General features: G+C 38.9%; 2 protein-coding genes across 2 annotated transcripts in view; one reads left to right on the forward strand and one right to left on the reverse strand.

The window, feature by feature from the left end:
* Positions 1-9,552, reverse strand: part of LOC150089102 (transmembrane reductase CYB561D2-like) — a 66,716-nt gene extending 57,164 nt beyond the window's left edge. Inside the window, exon 1 of the mRNA XM_090370411.1 lies at positions 9,351-9,552. Within this exon, the coding sequence (XP_090226537.1) occupies positions 9,351-9,417 (67 nt within the window). The 5' untranslated portion in view covers positions 9,418-9,552. The remainder of the gene's footprint in view (positions 1-9,350) is intronic.
* A 5,361-nt stretch (positions 9,553-14,913) lies between these two features.
* Positions 14,914-21,727, forward strand: part of LOC150089103 (protein lifeguard 4-like) — a 113,071-nt gene continuing 106,257 nt past the window's right edge. Inside the window, exons 1-2 of the mRNA XM_090371061.1 lie at positions 14,914-15,020; positions 15,172-15,442. Of these exons, the coding sequence (XP_090227187.1) occupies positions 15,325-15,442 (118 nt within the window). The 5' untranslated portion in view covers positions 14,914-15,020; positions 15,172-15,324. The remainder of the gene's footprint in view (positions 15,021-15,171; positions 15,443-21,727) is intronic.

Here is a 21,727-nt window from a genome sequence, read left to right on the forward strand (position 1 = left end):
CTTTACGAAAACAAAAACCCTTCCCTTTACCTCTGATGGTAGTTACCTCCTTGAGTAAATCCCACTTCAACACACTGTGATCACTGCCACCTAGTGGTTCATTTATCTGCAGATTCTTAATGCATGAAGAATCACTACTGATAATCAGATCAAGAGTATTGCTCCCTCTTGTTGCCTCACGAACATGCTGATGTAGAAAACAATCATCCAATAAATCCACAAAAGCCTTGCTAGTGTGCGAGTGACCAACCCACAAATTCCAGTCAATATCTGGGAAATTAAAATCCCCCATTATAAGACTCTCTGATTTACTGGCCCACTCTATTTCCCTGTACAATATCTTATTATACTCATCAGAGTCATTAGGCCTATAGCACACTCCTACTCTCAATTTTGATTTCCCTATGCTTATGTCACACCAAACTGACTCGACACTGCCCTGTCCATCGATGTCGACTGGCTTCACTTCCTTGGACTTTATGTGTTTCTTAATTAATAGCATAACCCCTCCTCCCCTCCTGTCCTGTCTATCTTTTCTATACACATTGTATTCCCCAAATTCCAGTTCCGCATTACTTATATCTGTGTGACACCACGTCTCTGATATCCCAACAATATCTGCCTTTGATGTTTTGAGCAATACCTCAAATTCATCAAATTTATTTACCAAACTCCTAGCATTGGTGTACACACAGGTATACATGCACCTGTTTCTATTCTTAGCTACCCTAACACAACCCATGTGTTTACTTGTACCGCAATGACTACCAGCAGTCTCTGAAATATCCGGCATCTTGTTTTTCAGGCTTCTGCTCATTTCAATAGAAGCAGTGCAAGAATCACTTCCACCTCTGCCAGTGGCTACTGTTAATCTATTAGTCCTTGTATCCCCCCCAACTAGCAGTTTTCCGACCCACCTAACTCTGCCTCGACAGCATCAGCAAAAATTCTTGCACCCTTTCTATTTAAGTGTATCCCATCCCTGTAGAAGCAATCTCTCCTGTTAACAAGTACAGTCCAGGCTGAAAAAAATTCTACCCCTTGAGCCTTGCACAATCCCTCCAGGGCCGAATTGATCGACAAGGCTCTCATCATATACTCCCTCCTATCGTGTCTGGGCAGAATTGCAGACACTCTCAAGTTCAACCCTAATTCACGGCTTTTTTTCAACAGTGACCTGTACTTGCTAAGTAGTTCCGCCGGTCTCCTACTCTTAATATCATTAGTGCCAACGTGTACAACTATATCACCTTTTGTGCCCTTAAAAGATGATATCCGCTCTACAACGTCATCAACCTTTGCCCCTGGCAGACATACCCTGGTCCTATTCCACCTATCCTTTTTACAAAGCATGTTCCCCGTTTCCCTGACAATAGAGTCACCAACAACTACTAGTTCCTGTGGGACCAGCGCATTCTGCCTAGGGGGCTGCCTCTGTGTTGCCTGATGACCAAGTGCAAGCTCTGGCGTTGATGTGGGCAGCTGAGAGCTTGATGGGCCCCTCAATTTATTTCCTTCGAGGGCATCCACCCTGTCCTTCAAGCTCTCATAAAGGCCCATAACAACGCTGAGTTGTCGCCTGATTTCCTTGCACTCCTTACATCGTGCACACACAAAGACATCCCCCTTGGCAGTATCATGTCCCGTACCCGACTGCTCCGCAAACATCAAGCAAACAGTGCATTTTAATAGACTGTGATTCAGAGGGCAACTGCCCCCCTCAGTTCTCCCCTGAACCACAGCACTCCTATTAGCTTGAGCCTTTTGCTTTGCTGCTCTGGTCAGAGTCATGATTCCGATTTAATTCTATAAAATTCAAAACAAAAATTAAATCCTTAAGTTATATCCCAAAACAGTTATGTTATATATATTTTTTTTCGGTATCTAGTGTTTTCTACGAGTTCCCTTTATACAACTTCCGTATCACGTGTACCACTATAGTTATGTATTAATTATTTGTTACGATTAAGTCGTTATTTATATATATATAGAGTTAAAAGTACAATTTAATTGACAATAAAGTTTATCAAGATTAATAGATTTACTGATTAATTGACAATATTATATTATGCACTATACTAAGCTTATGCTATCGTGTAAAAATGGCGGGAATTCACGAACGGTATTTCTACGGACTCGTAAGTATTGATTAGCTTCCAAATCTCGCTATCTCAATTTAGAATAAACTAAGGATCCTGACTAGTCTATAATCTACTTATAGAAGATAATTTGATATAACAATTGGTTAATAAATCGACTAAATTTGGTTAAAAAAAAAAAAAAAGACCTCTCGTTAAATTTGTGACACGTGGATTTGATACCGTTACCGATACTAAGTAATATCTACAAAATCTCTGTCTAAGTTAAACTTTAAACTAAGTATCGTAACTAGGAATATAAAGCTACTCTAGAAAATAAGTTAATATGACAATTTAAACTAATAAAGCAGAAAATAAATCAGGAAAAACTTCTCTGTTTTCAAGAGCTTTAAGGAGCAATGTCCGCACAGGCTAATCTCGCACCCAGGTTCCAATTTTATGCAATCACCGAAGTTAAGTGGCATTAGGCATGGTTGGTAATTGTGCAGGTGACCACCTGGGAATACCCAGTGTAACTGACATTTTGCCTTCGTTAACCAGTGTAACTGACATTTTGCCTTCGTTCCATTGATTTCAAGTATCATTTAATTTTGTTAATTGGTAAGGTAATAAAGTTTAAATCTGTGCTTTATTATCTTTACTTTTATAGCCTGTGGATAATATTGCTCCTATTTTAGCTTATTAGAATCGGTGTTAATAGAATTAGAATTCAATTCGTAAACATGAACACAATGACTGGCGCTTACTACATATTGTACAGTGGACAGTATTTTGTTATGGAGCGTCCATCATAAAGTCATTTGATCGTACAGTGAACAAATAGTAAAGCAGGGATCCACTGTAGTGAGCATTGTAAGGTGTATAGCGCATGTACACATGCAATGCATCCATGGATTGACAAAAATTGGCAAGAAAATGTGACAAAATGCTTTATCCCCCCCTCCCCACCATTACACCACTCCGTACCAGGCACAGGCGGTGCATTGAACAATCAGTACCCATAACTGATTGCAGCATGCTATTTCTTTCGTCATTCTCCACCTTATTTAATAAAAAATTTTGAAAATAAATTTAATTCAACATGCCAAAGACTAACAGTGAGCATTGTAAAGCATATAGAGCATGTATATGTGCAATGCGACCACCAAAACCACCTCCACTGAGTACAAAGGAGAGATCTAAGCTATTTCAACAGTGGAAAAAATTACAGCATGCAATGGAGTTGAACAAAGAATCGGGAGAAGGTCCATCCATGTCTTCAGAGCTTTACATCTTCCCAGAAATGTTAGAAGTGAATTTGGAAGGAGTCATGGAAGTTGATACTGCAAATGAAAACAATGAAAAGTCCTCTAAGCCCAGTCATAAACAAAAAGTGAAAAAGCCAAAACTGACTGCCAGAAGTACTCCATCAAATCGTTCAATATGTAATACACAGTTGGAAAAGCAACAGGATTTTAAGAAACTGCAAAGCATCCATGCACAGTTTAAACGTACATTCCTGGATAATGATTTTGGTTCAGTCTGTTCCGTGTGCGATCGGCTTTGGTTCAAGAACGATGTGAAGATTGTAGCAGCTGGAGAACACAGTCTTCTTCAAACAGCATTTCCAAATGAGGATGTAAGTCAAATGTCAGCCTGCACCAGCTGTCATGTCTCTCTCTCAAGAACACAGTGATTCCGGCTCTATTGAAGTCAAATGGTTTTAAATATCATCCGATGCCACAGCACTCCGAAACTAGATTTGGTAATGGAACGTTTCATATCTCTGAGGCTCCCATTCATGCAGATTCATCGCCTTCAGCATTAATGTGGTCAATACGGGATCCTGAGTCATGATAAATGTTCACCTAAAGAAGTTTCACTTAACTTCTGCTATGCGTGCTCAGCACGCACACGCACGCACACACACACACACACACAATTTTTTTCATCATGAACCACTTCTATCTCCCCTCCAAGTCTATAAACTTGGGGGGGGGGAGTAAAAGTGGTTCATGTTTCTGTTTCCCTGGTGCAAAGCTTAAATTTAGACGCACTAAGCCTTAGTTTCCATTTTTCAGTCCATATCCACAACTGATCAAGTCACTTTGAAGCAACCACCTTTCAACCTTCGAATCATCACACTTTGAAAGCTTTCTTTATCAATGTCATTAAGGAAAATTAGAAACAGGAGAGGATCCAGTGCTGATTCCTGAGGGACTCCACTTGCTACACTAGTCAAGAAATATATCCTGAGGTGTGTCTACTACCCTTTGTCTCCTAGCTTTTAGCCAACCACTGATTCACTGAAAGATCTTACCAGTTATATGATAACTTTCCATGAGGAACTGTATCAAAAGCTTTACTGAAGTATAAAGGGTAAGGTGCCAACTATTCCAATTTCAGTAGGCCAGTCCCAGTTTACAAATGCAAATACCCACACTCCACTTTTAGTTAAGTGGGAGAGCAAAATCTTACTTTCAACTTTTATTGATTGGTACATCAATGAACATGCCGTTTTTCCTAAAGATTTTCCATCAATGAATGGAAAATCTTTAGTTTATTGAAACTGCATAACACAGTAAAAGAAACAGATTGGCTCTTAATAGGTTGAAAGCGGAAACTGATAGCAAATCAATTTTGATTTCACTTGTACAGTTCAGAAAATATCTAAACATGGCTGGCGGGAGGAAAAAAAATCAAATTAAAGAGCAAATATATATTGTCACTGATTATTATTATTATTATCATTATTTTTATTATTAGCCATATGGTGCACAAGCCAAAAAAAAATTTCCCATGTTACCCTGAGAGAGAGAGAGTCAGAAGTAGAAGGGAATCACCAAGGCAAGAAAGAGAAAGAGAAGAATGATAATATCCAGCTCAGGATCCTGGGTTTGCCAAGCCCATATTCACCAGATGTGAGCCCCCTAAGGCAACAGCTGGAACAAGTTGTCCTCACGGGTAGTTGAGGCTGACAGTTTGAATAAATTCAAAGGTCTATTGGATACTTACCTGTGTGAGGAGGGAAGCATATAATTTGTTTTCTTATCTACTTGGTTAGGTTTTTTTTTTTTTCTTTCTTTCTTTTTTTTGTCAATGCAGCAAAAGACTGGCTTTCTTGCACTATATGGCAAATACTATTTGCCATAAGTATTTACCCTCATATACAAATTTGATATCACATATTGTTATGCATACACATACTATGTCTCATAAGTTAATGTATATTTATTTGTTTTCTAGATCCATCAGATACTGAACTATAACTATGAATAGAGTGAGAAGTGGTATTTTGGAGAACATTGAGGTCTGGTCCATTATAAAATTTCTTTATTTGCAAGGCAAATCCATCAAGAGATGACAGTTGTATATGAAGATGATTGACTGTCATATGAGACTGGAAATTGTAAAAGACAGTTCAAATGTGGGTGAAGCAATGTGCTCAATGATGCAAGAGAAGGAAGACCCATCTCATCCACAGACCCTGCCATTATGATTGAAGTGGAAGAGCTAGTACTTGAAGACAAAGATGTGAATATAAATTTTATTGCAAATGAAGTGATCGTTAGCCATGTTTGCATGATAATGCAGGAGTTCCTGCATGCATCTAGGGTGGCAGGTGAACAGATTCCTAGATTATTGACACCTCCTCAAAAGCTCCACAAGAAAGAGTGCTTCACACAATTTTTGTAACTTTGTAGAGAGAATATTGATGTTTATTTTTTATTTTTTTTTTATTGAACTGTGATGACAGAAGAATGCTCGGTACATCACTATGACCCAAAATAAAACAGATGAGCAAACAATGGAAACATTCATCTTCATCAATCCCAAAGAAGCCAAGGTCATGTTTTTCAGTCTCTGAAGGTATCATCTTTTCAGATTACCTTCTACAAGGCAATACAGGGTTTTTGTAGGATTTCCATGCATCACTGAGAAGTACTACAGAAACCTCTTAGGAAAGTTAAGAGAAGCTTCAAGTTGAAGAGACACAGGAAGTTATCCAAAGGTGTCTGCCTCCTAGCTAACAATGTTTGTGCTTGCAAGGCTACTCTCAAAGTGGACTTTGCAATCAATTATGGTTTTGAAAATCTGCAAAACCTACTTTACACAGTGCAGCAATTTGAAAACAAGACTGATGCCAGAAAAAAATAATGATCCCATGTATGAGTAAACTAATCTTGGTTTATTCAAAGTAACTTTCTCCTGTGTCTGAAATGACTGGCAAAAGGCTGTGACTAGTATGCTGCCCAATGTTCTCATAACAGATCTTTGAATGGTGTCAAGATCATCAAAATAACGGCTTTTCAGTGGTGCTTTGAGCTTCAGAAACAAAAAGAAATCACATGGGGCTAAGTCTGGGGAATCAACAGTACAGATTTTTCTGCTAGCCAACAGTTCCTGAACAATGAGAGCATTATGGCCTGGTGCACAGTCATGCAAGAGGAATCAACTGCTGCCTCCTCCAAACTGAGGCCACAACAATCAATTCTCTGCAACAAATGTTTCAAAATGTCCAGATAACAGGCAGCAGTAACACTTGGGCTACTGGGCATAAATTTCTTGTACACAATTCCCTTGTTATCATAGAAAGTGATGAGCATGGTTTGATTTCTGACCTTTCTTTACAAATTATTTTGCCTTTGAGAGTTTGCTGACTTCCACTCAGAACACTGTCACTTTGTTGCAGGGTCGTAATGAAAATACAACCTCTTGTGATGCGTAACAATTGAATTCAGGAAGTTTGGTTTGCTTTCAGCGACCTCAATGAGTTCTTCGCAGTGTTCTATTCAGACCTGTCATTGACCATCTGTTAACAAATGTGGAACAAACCATGCACTGACCTTTGTTTCCTACAAATACTAGGTTATTACTTGTCAAATGGTTCCTTATTAACACACCGACCTTCTGAAATCATTCATAGCATTGAATATCAGTCAGTGGGAATGAGTTCCTGCACCTTTTCAATCAAGTATGACGTTTGAACTATTTTTGGCGAGCCCAGATGTTCATTGTCTTCTAGTATTTCTCTTCTAGTAATTCTCTTCCATGGGCAAAACATTTATGCCACTCGAACACACATGCACGAGATAGACAGTCCTCTTCGTACACTTCCTTCATCATTTGAAACGTTTCTGTGGCACTTTTGCCTAGTCAAACATAAAACTTCATCTTTGCTCTTTATTCCATTGTCCCTGCACAACACAAACACAGGAGAGATGTGCAGTTAGCTGACTTTGACTGCAGTGCTTGAAGAACAATCACTCTTTCATTTCTTGTTTACGTCTAGCAGATGGCGGAACCAACATTTGTCTCATAACATCGATCTTGTTTCTCAATTGCTGCACTTTGTATTCTCCTGACCTCTCACCTTCAGATTTCTTCCACTCCTCTAAAATGAAGAAACCATTAAAAGGCCATGGATTTCAGACTGATGAGGAAGTAATTAATGAAGCAGAATCCTGGTTTCTACTCAAAGTAAATTGAGCTATTCAAGTGGCCTGAAAGAGTTTATCTGCAGATGGAAAAATGTGTAGCTCTGAAAGGTAACTACATGCTACAGAGAAGGATGAAATTGTCAACAAGGTTTAAAACCCCCCAACTCAACTCTTTCTAAGTGAGGGTAAGTACTTATTGACCCATCTTCATATAAGAATTCCTTTTTTCGCAGTAATGTTCTTTCTTCATCACACAATGCTCATCTGATAGCATATTTCATGCGATGTCTCTTCCAGAAAGTATCCCAGAAGTTTTCTGTGTCCCCCCTCCCTGATTTGAGATTTGAAAATATGGTAATCCTGCAAATTTTATAGTTTATAGATACAAAACAAATTTACCTGAAAAGTCTATAGATACAATTTTTCAATTTCCAACTTTAAAATTTGCCTCATCAGCTGCTTTTTTCGTCAATGAAAAGCTATTGCTCATTATTTATTTAGTATAAAAACATCAAAAATTTTATTTTTAACAACTCTCCAAACCCTAATTTATATAAAAATAATTATATAAAAATAAGACACCCCCCCACCCTCTCAAGTCAATGTAATTATGACGAAAACCTGACAGGTCACTTTTATCAGAAAAAAAAAAAAAAAAATAATAATAGGGCTGGACTTAAATGGTGAAATGGCACAGCTACTCCTGGAGCCCAACATTATACATGATTATTGATTGCTCCATAGGGAAATTCCATGGGAAGGCACCAGGCCTAAATCCAGCATTCTGTCACAGTTCAAAATGAACAGGATAATACTGTATTTACTAAATTCATAATATATATATAGAGTGGCAGATTACCCATTAAGGCAAGTCCCTGGGGCCCCAAGCCAAGACATTTTCCTATACTGTTCTAAAATAGATTAATGTTTTCAGTAAACATCATAAAAATCTTGATTAATTTATGCGAAAATTTAAGCAAAAAATTCAAAAGTACAAAATTTCATTCATTTGCCACCTAACTTTTATTTATTTTTTATTCTTTTTTTTTATTATTATTTTTTGAGGGACCCCCAAATATAATTTGCCTAGGGGCCCCAACTATCCTTAATCCGCCACTGTATATATATATATATATATATATATATATATGTGTGTTTTTTGAATTATATATACATATATATATATTCTTTTCAGATTCTGTGATGTCCCATCTACGTTCAGAAGAGAAATACAGTTCTTGAATCTGTTTACTACTATCAGTAGCCAAAATATTATAACGTTTCAATTAACAATGAAATTGTGATAAAAATAATATGATCTTTATTGTAAGGTTCCTAGATACACGCAGGTACCCTACCTTTACAAACCCTTCACGGCATTAAGCCAGGAGTTAAATCAGGTATGTACTGAGGTTTTCTCAATAAACATTCGTAATCCTATTTTTTAGTGGTCTAAGATGGTTATTATTTTTAGCTAGCTTAATTTTTTTTTATTTTGGGTAGGGCGAAAATATCGCTACTACGTTAAAAAAAAAAAAAAAAAAATGTTTTCCTTTATTACAGTTACCATTTTAAGAAAACTTGGGAAAACCCAAACTTAAAATATATATTGGAAAATTACGCTGTTACATAGTCATAGAATGTGTCACGTGGCTAAATAACTTTTCAACTGGTCGCTGAATACCCACTGGCGGCAACAGGTGCTCGAAATGTACCCACGATGATACGATGGGGACGTAAAGAGGAAATAAGTAAAAGTAAAAATAGTCTATTTTAATCCAGGAAACACTTATTAAATGAAATCTGCGATGAAACGTGTAGCTGCGCTTACTTGAACCAGGAGATACTAGATAGGTCAAATATAAAGTGAACCACAAAGCTATGAAATGAAGCAGCATTATTTCGTTCAAGTTACTTTTCGTTCAAGAAACCCGAAGCTCGGAAGTTTTAAAACAACAGACTTTGAACTCCCTCGTGGTTTAGCTTTGAAAGAACGGCGAGACACAGACAAGCTATCATTGCAACTGACTTAAACCGACACGTCGGCCCCGTTTTTACTCTGTCGTAAGCAGCAATACTTTGGCAAATGGATAAAAAAAAAAATCTGTATAAAATCGGGGTCAGAATGGATCTAAGCACAGAAAGAACGCTCCGATACGTTGCACATCGGTAATGTACATACCTGATTATTACCCAAAAAGAAATATTTATTAACGAACATTCCATTTTAGTTTACTATTTCAACCATTGCATAAAGTGCCGGATTAAGGCACGGGCTAGCACGGAACTTTCCCGGGGCGCCATTCTTTAAGGGACGCCAAATTTTACAAATCATAAAAAAAAAAAAAAAAAAATATATATATATATATATACAGTATATCCTTAGTAAAGGGGGCACCGACAAATCTTTCTACCCGGGGGTAAAAAATACCTTGGTCCGGCACTGATTGCATAGAACAGTATCCAGTAGCATGTGGACGAGAACCAGCATGCAGCGCAAGAGAAATGGTCCCGGGGCCCACTTTTTCCTTCCAGTTCGTCTCTTCAATAATTTATATTATAATATAAATTAGGGCAGTTTAGGGTTGCTATGTAATGCCATTACCAAAAGAAAAAAAAAAAAGAAAAAAGAAAACCATTGGTTTCACCGCAGCTTCCGGTTTCGTTTATTCGAAATTTCCCGATCCGCGCATTCGCGTCCAAGTGTAAAAGAAAAAATAGACTGCTTGTTGAATCAAAAAAAAAAAAAAAAAAACAGTACTGCCGGATCAATACCCCAAAGTTTTGGGACAAAAATGGGGTCTTGCCTATGGGCTTCTTGGAACGTGGCACCCAATCAACTCAAGTCGATGTGTGGAAACGTGGACAGCTCGCATCCATACAGTTCTACTGGACAAAAACCTTGATGAGGTTCTTCTTCTCCATGACAATGCACGACCCAACACTACTCTGCACACTATGCAGGCCATTACAAAACTGGTGTGCATTCTTCTTCCTCACCCCTCTCTTGTATGAATCTTGCACCTTACGACGATTACCTCTTCAGCCTGCTGAAGGATACTCTCCGGAGAACCCATTTTGCAAACCGCAACCAGCTCAAGCACAGTGTTCACGAAGCCCTGGAGCAAGAGTAAGGCTTTTACAGGATTAGAATACAGTGGCTGACTCAGAGATGGTGGAAGTGCATAGAAAATGATAGTGACTTTGGAAGAATATAACAGTGTGTTAATGACTGAGGATAAATTGATGTAAAAGGCATAGTCGTAGAAATTAAATTATCTGAGTCAAAAAATATGCATTACTTTCGTACCGCTCCTCGTATAAAGTATTGCATAAGGAGCAAGGAAATGATGCCAGCAATGGAGAAGATCGGTCACAAATTAGCAACACATACAACATACCCGATATCCTTCCTGATGAGGTAGAACATGCATTGAATAAAATGAAGAATCAAAAAGCCCCAGGTGAAGAGGAAGCTACTGTAGAGTCGTTAAAATTAGGAGGAAGAGACATGACACAGAAACTGGTAAGACTTTTCACAAAATACATTATAAAAGGTGTGACGCCTAAGGAGTGGAGCAATGCAATCATAATTTTGCTGCATAAGAAAGGAGATAAATGAGAAATTGGAAATTATAGACCAATTAGCTTGTTATCTCACATCTACAAATTGTTCAAAGGGTCATTACTAACAGATTAGAAAGAACACTTGATGAGAATCAACCGAAAGAGCAAGATGGCTTTAGACGAGATTATCAACTACGGATCTGTAATTGTAAAATAATAAGAGAAGTTTAGACCTTCCCTTAACAAAGCCATGCTGTGTCTGAGCTATAACTGAATTCTTGTCTAGATGATCCTGCAGTGCTTCTTTAACCAGTGCCTCCATTAATTTTCCTTGAACAGAAGTTAAACTACAGGTCTATAATTACTTGTGTCAGCCTTTGATCCTCCTTTGTGAATTGGGGTCACATTTGCACATCTCCAGTCTATAGGTACCTCCCCTGAGTCCCAAGAAGCTCTCATAATTATGGCTAAGGGTTTGCTTACTTCCTTTGCTGCCTCCTTTAATATAACTGGATAGATCCCATCCAACCCAGGTGCCTTTTTTATGTTTATCCTCAACAATTTCTCCTCCATTTTCCTCTCAGTTATTACAAAATCATCTAGCTTACTCCCGGAGTTTAATTCAATTCTGGCATTCCACTCCCTGAATAACTCCTCATGAGTGAATGTTGATGCAAAATACTCATTTAGTTTGTTAGCCACCTGAGCAGGATCATCAACAGTTCAACCATCAATATCCAGTGGACCAATCTGATTTATCTCTTTCCTTCTTGAGTTTAAATAGGTAAAGGACTCTTTTCTGTTTATCTTTGCATCCTTTGCCAAGGATTTCTCATAATCTGCCTTTGCCTGCCTAATCTTCTTTCTGACTTGGTTACAGACCAGCTTTTTTCTATCATAGGCTTCCAAGTCACCCATTAATTTGCATGTATCCCATGCATTTTTCTTCTCTGCCATATGTCTCATTAGTTCATCTGACATCCATTTAGGCCTGAACCTTGAACAATATTTCTTAGTTGGTATGTAAAGCCTGGTAGCTTCCAAGATTAGTTCTTTGAATGTTTCCCATTTTGAATTTGCTGTTGGTAACATCATCAGTTGCTCCCACTGTATAGAATTTAAATACTGTCTCAGACCATCATAGTCACCTTTACGAAAGCAAAAACCCTTCCCTTTACCTCTGATGGTAGTTACTTCCTTGTGTAAATCCCAGTTCAGCACACTGTGATCACTGCCATCTAGTGGTTCCTGTATCTGCAGATTCTTAATGCATGAAGAATCACTATTGATAATCAGATCAAGAGTATTCCTCCCTCTAGTTGCCTCCCAAACATACTGATATAGAAAACAAACATCCAATAAACCCACAAAAGCCTTGCTAGTGTGTGAGTGACCAACCCACAAATTCCAGTCAATATCTGGGAAATCAAAATCCCCCATTATAAGACTCTCTGATTTACTGGCCCACTCTATTTCCCTGTACAGTATCTTATTATACTCATCAGAGTCATTAGGCCTATAGCATACTCCTACTCTCAATTTTGATTTCCCTATGCTTATGTCACACCAAACTGAGTGGACACTGCCCTGTCCATCAATGTCGACTGGCTTCACTTCCTTGGATTTTATGTTTCTTAACTAATAGCATAACCACTCCTCCTGTCCTGTCCTGTCTATCCCTTCTATACACATTTTATTCCCCAAATTCCAGTTCTGCATTCCTTATATCTGTGTGACACCACGTCTCTGATATCCCAACAATATCTGCTTTTGATGTTTTGAGCAATACCTCAAATTCATCAAATTTATTTACCAAACTCATAGCATTGGCGTACACGCAAGTATACATGCCCCTGTTACTATTCTTAGCTACCCTAACACAACCCATGTGATTACTTGTACCACAATGACTCCCAACAGTCTCTGAAATATCCTGCATCTTATTTTCCAGGCTGCTGCTCATTTCAATAGAAGCAGTGCAAGAATCACTTACACCTCTGCCAGTGGCTACTGTTAATCTATTAGTCCTTGTATCAACCCAAACTAGCAGTTTTCCGACCCACCTCCCACTGCCTCGACAGCATCAGCAAATATTCTTGCACACTTTCTATTTAAGTGTATCCCATCCCTGTAGAAGCAGTCTCTCCTGTTAACAAGTACAGACCAGGCTGAAAAAAATTCTACCACTTGAGCCGTGCACAAACTTCCCAGGGCCGAATTGATCGACAAGGCTCTCATTATATACTCCCTCGTCTCGTGTCTGGGCAGAATTGCAGACACTTTCAAATTCAATCCTACTTCACGGCTTTTTTTCAACAGTGACCTGTACTTGTTAAGTAATTCTGCCGGTCTCCTACTCTTAATATCATTAGTGCCAACGTGTACAACTATATCACCTTTTGTGCCCTTAAAAGATGATATCCGCTCTATAACGTCATCAACCTTTGCCCCTGGCAGACATACCCTGGTCCTGTTCCACCTCTCCTTTTTACAAAGCATGTTCCCCGTTTCCTTGACGATAGAGTCATCAACAACTACTAGTTCCTGTGGGACCAGCGCATTCTGCCTAGGGGGTTGCCTCTGTGTTGCATGATGACCAAGTACAAGCTCTGGCGTTGATGTGGGCAGCTGAGAGCTTGATGGGCCCCTCAATTTATATCGTTCGAGGGCATCCACCCTGTTCTTCAAGCTCTCATATAGGCCCATAACAACGCTGAGTTGTCGCCTGATTTCCTTACACTCCTTACATTGCGCACACACAAAGACATTCCCCATGGCAGTATCATGTCCTTTTGTATCATTATAAAATCATCTAGCTCACTACCAGAGTTTACTTCACCTCTGGCTTTCCCCTTCCTGAATAACTCCTCATGTGTGAATGTAGATGCAAAATACTGGTTTAGTTTGTTAGCCATCCGAGCAGGATCCTCAACTGTTGAACCTTCAATATCCAGGTCACCAGTGGACATCAGTACACTCTGATCACTGCCACCTAGTGGTTCCTTTATCTGCAAATTCTTAATACACAAATGATCACTGCTGATAACTAGATCAAGAGTATTACCCTCTCTGTTTGCATCTCGAACATGCTGCTGGAGAAAACAATCTTCCAATAAATCCACAAAAGTCTTACTAGTGTGTGAGTGACCCATCCACAAGTTCCAGTCAATATCTGGGAAGTTAAAATCCCCCTTTATAAGACATTCTGATTTACAAGCCCCTTCTACCCCTTGAGCCTTGCACATTCCCTCCCGGGCCGAATTGATTGACAAGGCTCTCATCATGTATTCCCTGCTATCGTGTTGGGCAGAATTGCAGACACTTTCAAATTTAATTTTTGCAAGGGGCAGGATCAGCGCTAGGGGTGACCGAATGAAGCATTTGCCACAAGTGCCGCCTAACAAGGTTTTGCCTGAGGCACCGCAAATGCTAGCGCCAGACCTGGCAAGGGGACAATACGCTCCATATCTCTGTTATCAAAGTTCCTGCCTATCATTGACAAGACGCCATGAGCTGCTCTGGCATCCTGTCTGCTCTACTCTGAAAACTTTAGATGTAGCTGCACAATCACCCCCATTTTTTTTTTTTTTTTGTTGTTTTTTTTTCATTCTCTGTTACCCTGAGGGTAATACAGCATGGTTGATACCTTACTCCGTGGTTACTGCTACCCATATGTAGTACTTTGTATTTGTCAATGTTAAATTTCAGTTGTCAACGTTATTTTGCAATAATAATACAAGGATCTTATCAGAAAGTTGAGAAAGCGTACTTTAATTATAACCGGAAAACCCTGATCGAAAGGTGTAATTTTTTTAAGAAGTAACGTTTTTCGTTTTAAAACACAAGTTATTTTATAGAAGGTGGCGGTAGAGTACGAATTCTGTCAGTTTTGAGAACAGAGACGATTAACAGTGGCGCTGACAAGTTTGCGTAGGTAAATAGAATATCTTAGCTACGACTCCTTTACCTTTTATATTCACAAAAATTCTTCATTATATTTTGTTATTGGATTGTAAATGCTTGAAATTTATTAATAATTCTAGTACCATTTGCTGTTTATGCGTGATATAATATTTTACTTGCAGAGGTAGTTTGCCTAGATCTAACAAGGTTTCGCAGTGTGAAATCAGCTGAAGTTGTTCACAGCTGTTTCCGGATGCGTAAGACATTTATTGCCCAGGAAAGTCTTTTTGTTTTGTAAAGGAGAAATATAGTGAAACAAAAACAGGCTGTGAAAAATGACGGAAGTTCTGATAAATATGGGAGATCAGGGTTATTCCAAGGGAGATTCGTCAATAGTTAACGATTTCATGTACGGAAGTAATGTTGCTCAGGCTCACATCTATATTCGTATGGGTAAGTGTATTGTTTTGTTTTATTAAATTTAATTTTAGTTAGTGAAATAAAATATCTATATTATCTGCATATTACCATTTGTAGTGTAATATCTAGTTAGTTTTTAATTTCTGTCATCGTTTTTCTGGTAGCCACACTTGCTCAACTATCTATATGTGGAGGGGGGGAGGGGTATGCCGAAGAACCAGCATCCTAGATACCCTACTAACACTCTAATGCAGTATTTCCCAATGTGAAGGCAGTCACAATATGAGATATAACCGAAACGATGCCAATTTAATTAATTAATTCAGCTACTTTGGTAGATAGCTATGCTAAAATGATGCATTTGCACTAACCTAAATGTTAGTCATTCTACCTCGTAGTATGAGGCCTTTGCCCCTAAATACTTTATAGTCTATATCACTACACACCATCAGGCATCACTCAGTTTGTGATGTTATATTTCATAACTGGGTTGTCACTATTGCAATACCAGGGTACCTGCCCACCCACCAAAGAGAAGCCAACAAGCTTTGATACAGTGCTTGTCTGGAGGGCCTGATGGCCACTGAGTTTCCTCGAATAGGTAACAACAATCTTCTCTACTGGAGAAGCGTTGCCTATTCGAGGAATATATGAGCTTTGTGTGTGAGTTGAAGGAGCTGAGTTTCCTCGAATAGGTAACAGCAGTCTTCTCTACTGGGGAAGCGTTGTCTATTCGAGGAATATATGAGCTTTGAGTGTGAGTCGAAGGAGCAACTGTCCCTTTCTTCCTTCTACGGCATTTCCTTCCTCTACCTCTCTTACTATCAACCTTCCTACATCTTTATCTCTTTTCTAAGTCTAATAGGGATAGTATGAGGATAACCGAGAACTTTATCCCATACCATATTTCAAAACAGTGCTGTCTGGATGGTGGTATCTGCCGAGAATAAATAACAATAGTCTTCACCACTGGTGAAGTGTTATTTATTTGAGGTAGTACAATACCATGGCAACTCGTGAAGGCAGTCACGATATGAGATACCCAAAATGATGCCAATTTAATTAATTAATTCAACTACTTTGGTAGATAGCTATGTTAAAATTATGCATTTGCACTAACCTATGTATTTTCCAATTTAATTTGACCACAGAACTCTTTCATAATCTTTAAAATATCATGGAACCCTACGATCAACATTCCTCCCACTACAGACTGCCCAATCGCTACAGTATAGTATACGGCACTGCCAAAAGTTAGTATCTTTTCTTATTTAAACAATATCATACTTATCATTTCAAAAATTATATATATATATATTCGTACATTAATTTGATTAACAGAACATGCTGTGAATTTTTAAATTAAAATTAATATAAAAATATTTAATTCTTTTTGAGAAACATTAGAATTTTTAAGTCTTGAGATATTATTCTGATGTTTTTTTTTTTTTTTTTTTTTGTCCTTATTTTCTGGCAGAAACTCCACTTTCACTTCATGAATCCCTATTTGGGAAACACTGCCCTAGAGTATTAGAATAATGGCTTATTATTCATTATCGTTAATTTTAATGGTAGCAGGTGATTGAGGACTATTAATCATTTCCCCTGTTCATCTTTATTTGTAATCAAGGGTGTGCAACACCCACCGATCTTAAGTGTATTAATGGTATTAAGTGCATTTGATAATGTTCTATTATCAAATGATATGTTAATATAATTTGATAATAGTAGTAGTAGTAGTAGTGGCACTTGATGCAAGAAAGCAAATGTAGGAGCTTATGCAGCATCAGCCAAAAAAAAAAAAAAAAAAAAAAAAAAATCACACCATACCCTCCAAATGCCTGTCCAGTTCCTCCTTAAATTTATTTAACCTATCAACTTCCACAACGACAGATGGAAGTTTGTTCCAGCAATTAACCACCCGCTGGCTAAATGCAAATTTCCGCACATCTATTCTACATCTATCCTTTCTTAATTTGAACTTATGTCCCCGTAGGTTCGTATTCTGAACAAGTGGGAGGATCCCATCAGAATTCAGCGTGCTCAACCCATTCAAGGCCTTATAGACCTCAATCAGATCACCGCGCAGGTGCCTAGTCTCCAGCCACTGCAATTTGCAGAACTTAAGCCTCTCTTGGTAAGAGGATCCCTTCATTCCCCTCACCAATCGTGTTGCTCTTCTCTGTACACGCTCAAGCAAATCTACATCCTTCCTAAAATGAGGCCTCCAGACCTGTACGCAGTACTCAAGGCGTGGCCTGACCATTGCCTTATACAGAGAGACAATCACCTCCTTTTCCCTGCTAGCAAAATTCCCCTATATATCATTGACAAAACCCCATGACCTGCCCTAGCAGCCTGTCTACATTGCTCAGAAAACTTCATATCTGACTGCACAATTATTCCCAGGTCTTTTTCATTTTCTACCACCTTAAGTGTAGTACCACACAGTTGGTACGTTTCTCTCGGGTTACTTCTACCCATATGCAGTACTTTGCATTTGTCAAGGTTAAACTTCAGTTGCCACTTCTTAGCCCATCTGCCCAAATTATCTAGATCCTGTTGCAGTAGCACACTGCCATTACTGTCATTAACAACCCTGCCAACCTTCGTGTCATCTGCAAACTTCGACATTAAGCCTGATATACCTTCATCAATATCATTGATAAATATACAAAACAACAGTGGACCCAACACCGAACCCTGTGGGACTCCACTAATAACATTAGTCCACGAAGAGCAGCACCCATTGATTACCACCCTCTGTCTTCTCCCACTTAACCATCCTTTTATCCATTGTAGCAACTTACCCTTAATACCATTCTGCTCCAATTTGTACAGTAGTCTTCCATGCGCAACAGTATCAAAAGCTTTCCTGAAATCCAAATATATGATATCAAAATTATTTTTTGCATCCAGTTCCTTTGTGACCACATCATAATAACCAATCAAATTTGTCAGACAAGACTTTCCCTTAACAAACCCATGCTGTGTCTGAATTATTGCTGCAGTCTTGTCTAGATGATCCTGCAATGCATCTTTAACCAGTGACTCCATTATTTTACCCGGAACAGAAGTTAAACTAACTGGTCTGTAATTACTCGTGTCACCCTTCGAACCTCCTTTGTGAATTGGGGATACATTTGCACATCTCCAGTCCGTGGGAACCTCCCCTGAATCCAAGGATGCTCTCATAATTATGGCTAAGGGTTTGCTTAGTTGCTTTGCCGCCTCCTTTAATATAACTGGATAGATCCCATCCACCCCAGGTGCCTTTCTTATGTTTAACTTCAACAATTTCTCCTCCACTTTGCTCTCAGTTATTACAAAATCATTAAGCACACTGCTACAATTTGATAACCTTCTTCCATTTTCAAACTGTAATAATTCCTCACGTGTGAATGTAGATGCAAAATACTCATTCAGTTTGTTTGCTATCTGAGCAGGATCATCAACAGTCGAACCATCGATGTCAAGTGGACCAATCAGATTCATCCCCTTCCTTTTAGAGTTTATATAAGTAAAGAAATCCTTGCTGTTTTTCTTAGCATCTTTTGCCAAAGATTTCTCGTAATCCGCCTTTGCCTGCCGAACCTCCTTTGTGACCTGATTACAGACTAGCTTATATCTGCTACAGGCTTCTGCGTCGCCTGATAATTTATATGCATCCCATGCATTTTTCTTCTCTGTCACGAGTCTCATTAGTTCATTTGATAACCATTTAGGCCTAAACCTTGAACAATATTTCTTCATCGGTATGAAAAGTCTAGTAGCTTCCACGATTAATTCCTTGAATGCTTCCCACTTAGAATTTACTGTTTGTAACATCGTCAGTTGATCCCACTGTACAGAATTTAAAAACTGTCTGAGACCACTGTACTCCCCTTTACGGAAGCAAAAACCCTTTCCTTTACCCCTGACGGTAGTTACCTCTTTGAGTAAATCCCACTTCAGCACACTGTGATCACTGCCACCTAGTGGTTCCTTTATCTGCAAATTCTTAATACACGAATGATCACTGCTGATAACCAGATCAAGAGTATTACTTTCTCTGGTTGCCTCTCGAACATGCTGCTGCAGAAAACAATCATCCAATAAATCCACAAAAGTCTGACTAGTATGTGAGTGACCAACCCACAAGTTCCAGTCAATATCTGGGAAGTTAAAATCCCCCATTATAAGACATTCTGATTTACTGGCCCACTCTATTTCTCTGTACAATTGTTCATTGTACTCATTCGAGTCATTAGGCCTATAACACACTCCTACTCTTATTTTTGCTTTCGCAGTGCTTATGTCACACCAAACTGACTCAACAGTGCACTGTCCATCTATATCAACTGGATGCACTTCTTTTGATTTTATGTTTTTCTTAATTAACAGCATAACACCTCCTCCCTTTCTGTCCTGTCTATCCTTTCTGTACACATTGTACTCCCCAAATTCCAGTTCTGCATTCCTTATATCTTTGTGACACCACGTCTCTGCTATCCCAACAATATCCGCCTTTGATGTCTTGACCAACACTTCAAATTCATCAAATTTATTTACTATACTTCTAGCATTGGTATACATGCAAGCATACATGCTCCTATGCCTATTCCTTGTTACCCTAACACATCCCATATACCCAACTATTCCAGGATGACTGCCATCCGTCCCTGAAACCCCCAACACCCCTCGCTCCAGGTCGCTTCTTATTCTAATAGAAGTTGTGCAAGAATCACCTTCACCTCTGCCTGCGGTTACTGTTAAACTATTAGTCTTTGTATCCCCCCAAGCTAGCAGTTTTCCGACCCACCTAACACTGCCTCGATAGCATCAGCAAATATTCTTGCACCCTTTCTATTTAAGTGTATCCCATCCCTGTAGAAGCAATCTCTCCTGTTAACAAGTACAGTCCAGGCTGAAAAAAATTCTACCCCTTGAGCCTTGCACAATCTTTCCAGGGCCGAATTGATCGACAAGGCTCTCATCATATACTCCCTCCTATCGTGTCTGGGCAGAATTGCAGACACTTTCAAATTCAACCCTATTTCACGGCTTTTTTTCAACAGTGACCTGTACTTGTTGAGTAATTCTGCCGGTCTCCTACTCTTAATATCATTAGTGCCAACGTGTACAACTATATCACCTTTTGTGCCCTTGAAAGATGATATCCGCTCTACAACGTCATCAACCTTTGCCCCTGGCAGACATACCCTGGTCCTGTTCCACCTATCCTTTTTACATAGCATGTTCCCCGTTTCCCTGACAATAGAGTCACCAACAACTAATAGTTCCTGTGGGACCAGCGCATTCTGCCTTGGGGTTTGCCGCTGTGTTGCGCGATGACCAAGTGCAAGCTCTGGCGTTGATGTGGGCAGCTGAGAGCTTGATGGGCCCCTCAATTTATTTCCTTCGAGGGCATCCACCCTGTCCTTCAAACTCTCATATAGGCCCATAACAACGCTGAGTTGTCGCCTAATTTCCTTGCACTCCTTACATCGCGCACACACAAAGACATCCCCCATGGCAATATCATGTTCCGTTCCAGAGAGTTCGGCAAACATTTCACAAGTTGCACATTTTTTTAGGCTGTGACGCGTTGGAGAATCGCCCCCCTCAGTTCTCCCCCGAGTCACAACACTCCTGCCACTTTGTGCCCGTTGCTTTGCTGCTCTAGTTCGGGGCATGGTAGTTTAAATTAATAAAATCAATAAATTAAATGTCAGTAGTATTTGAATAGAAACTATGAAATAGAAACAGTGAAGCGTATTACTATATAATTATGCGTTAGAGCTACCTAGCTACCTCAATTAAAAAATTTGAATTCCCTATACACAAAAACAATGGCTACAAAAATCGAACACAAAAATAACGGTTTTACCTATCGTAAGTAAAATCCACAAAAAACTCTTTATCTAAATTAAAATAAAAAATAACCAGCGTAACTATAACTATATGACTACGTATTAAGTACAATATAAAACAACAATCATGTAAATAAAAGGCAAAAACTTATCGTTTTTGCGGAGCTTGTAACTGTCAGCTGTAACTTTTAAATAGAGTCAGCGCCCTCTCGAACATATAGAACATCTGTATGCATTCTGTTTTTCTGTCATACTCTCCAGGGATACTCTTGTTTTTACCATTCACCATGAGTTTTCTGCTACCACATTGCGATGAGATGATATATATGATATGAGATGCTATAGTCTGTTTCCAGGTTTACTGGTACCATATCAGATAGCATATAGAGGTTATTTGTTGTATGATTTTAGGTGCATCAGCAACTTAGGCCATATTGCATCGTATAAAATGTCTGTAAATATTTTG

The sequence above is a fragment of the Mastigoproctus giganteus genome, chromosome 3 (assembly GCF_048544385.1).
Source record: "Mastigoproctus giganteus isolate SK-2022 chromosome 3, ASM4854438v1, whole genome shotgun sequence".
In the NCBI taxonomy this organism is placed as follows: Eukaryota; Metazoa; Arthropoda; class Arachnida; order Uropygi; family Thelyphonidae; genus Mastigoproctus; species Mastigoproctus giganteus.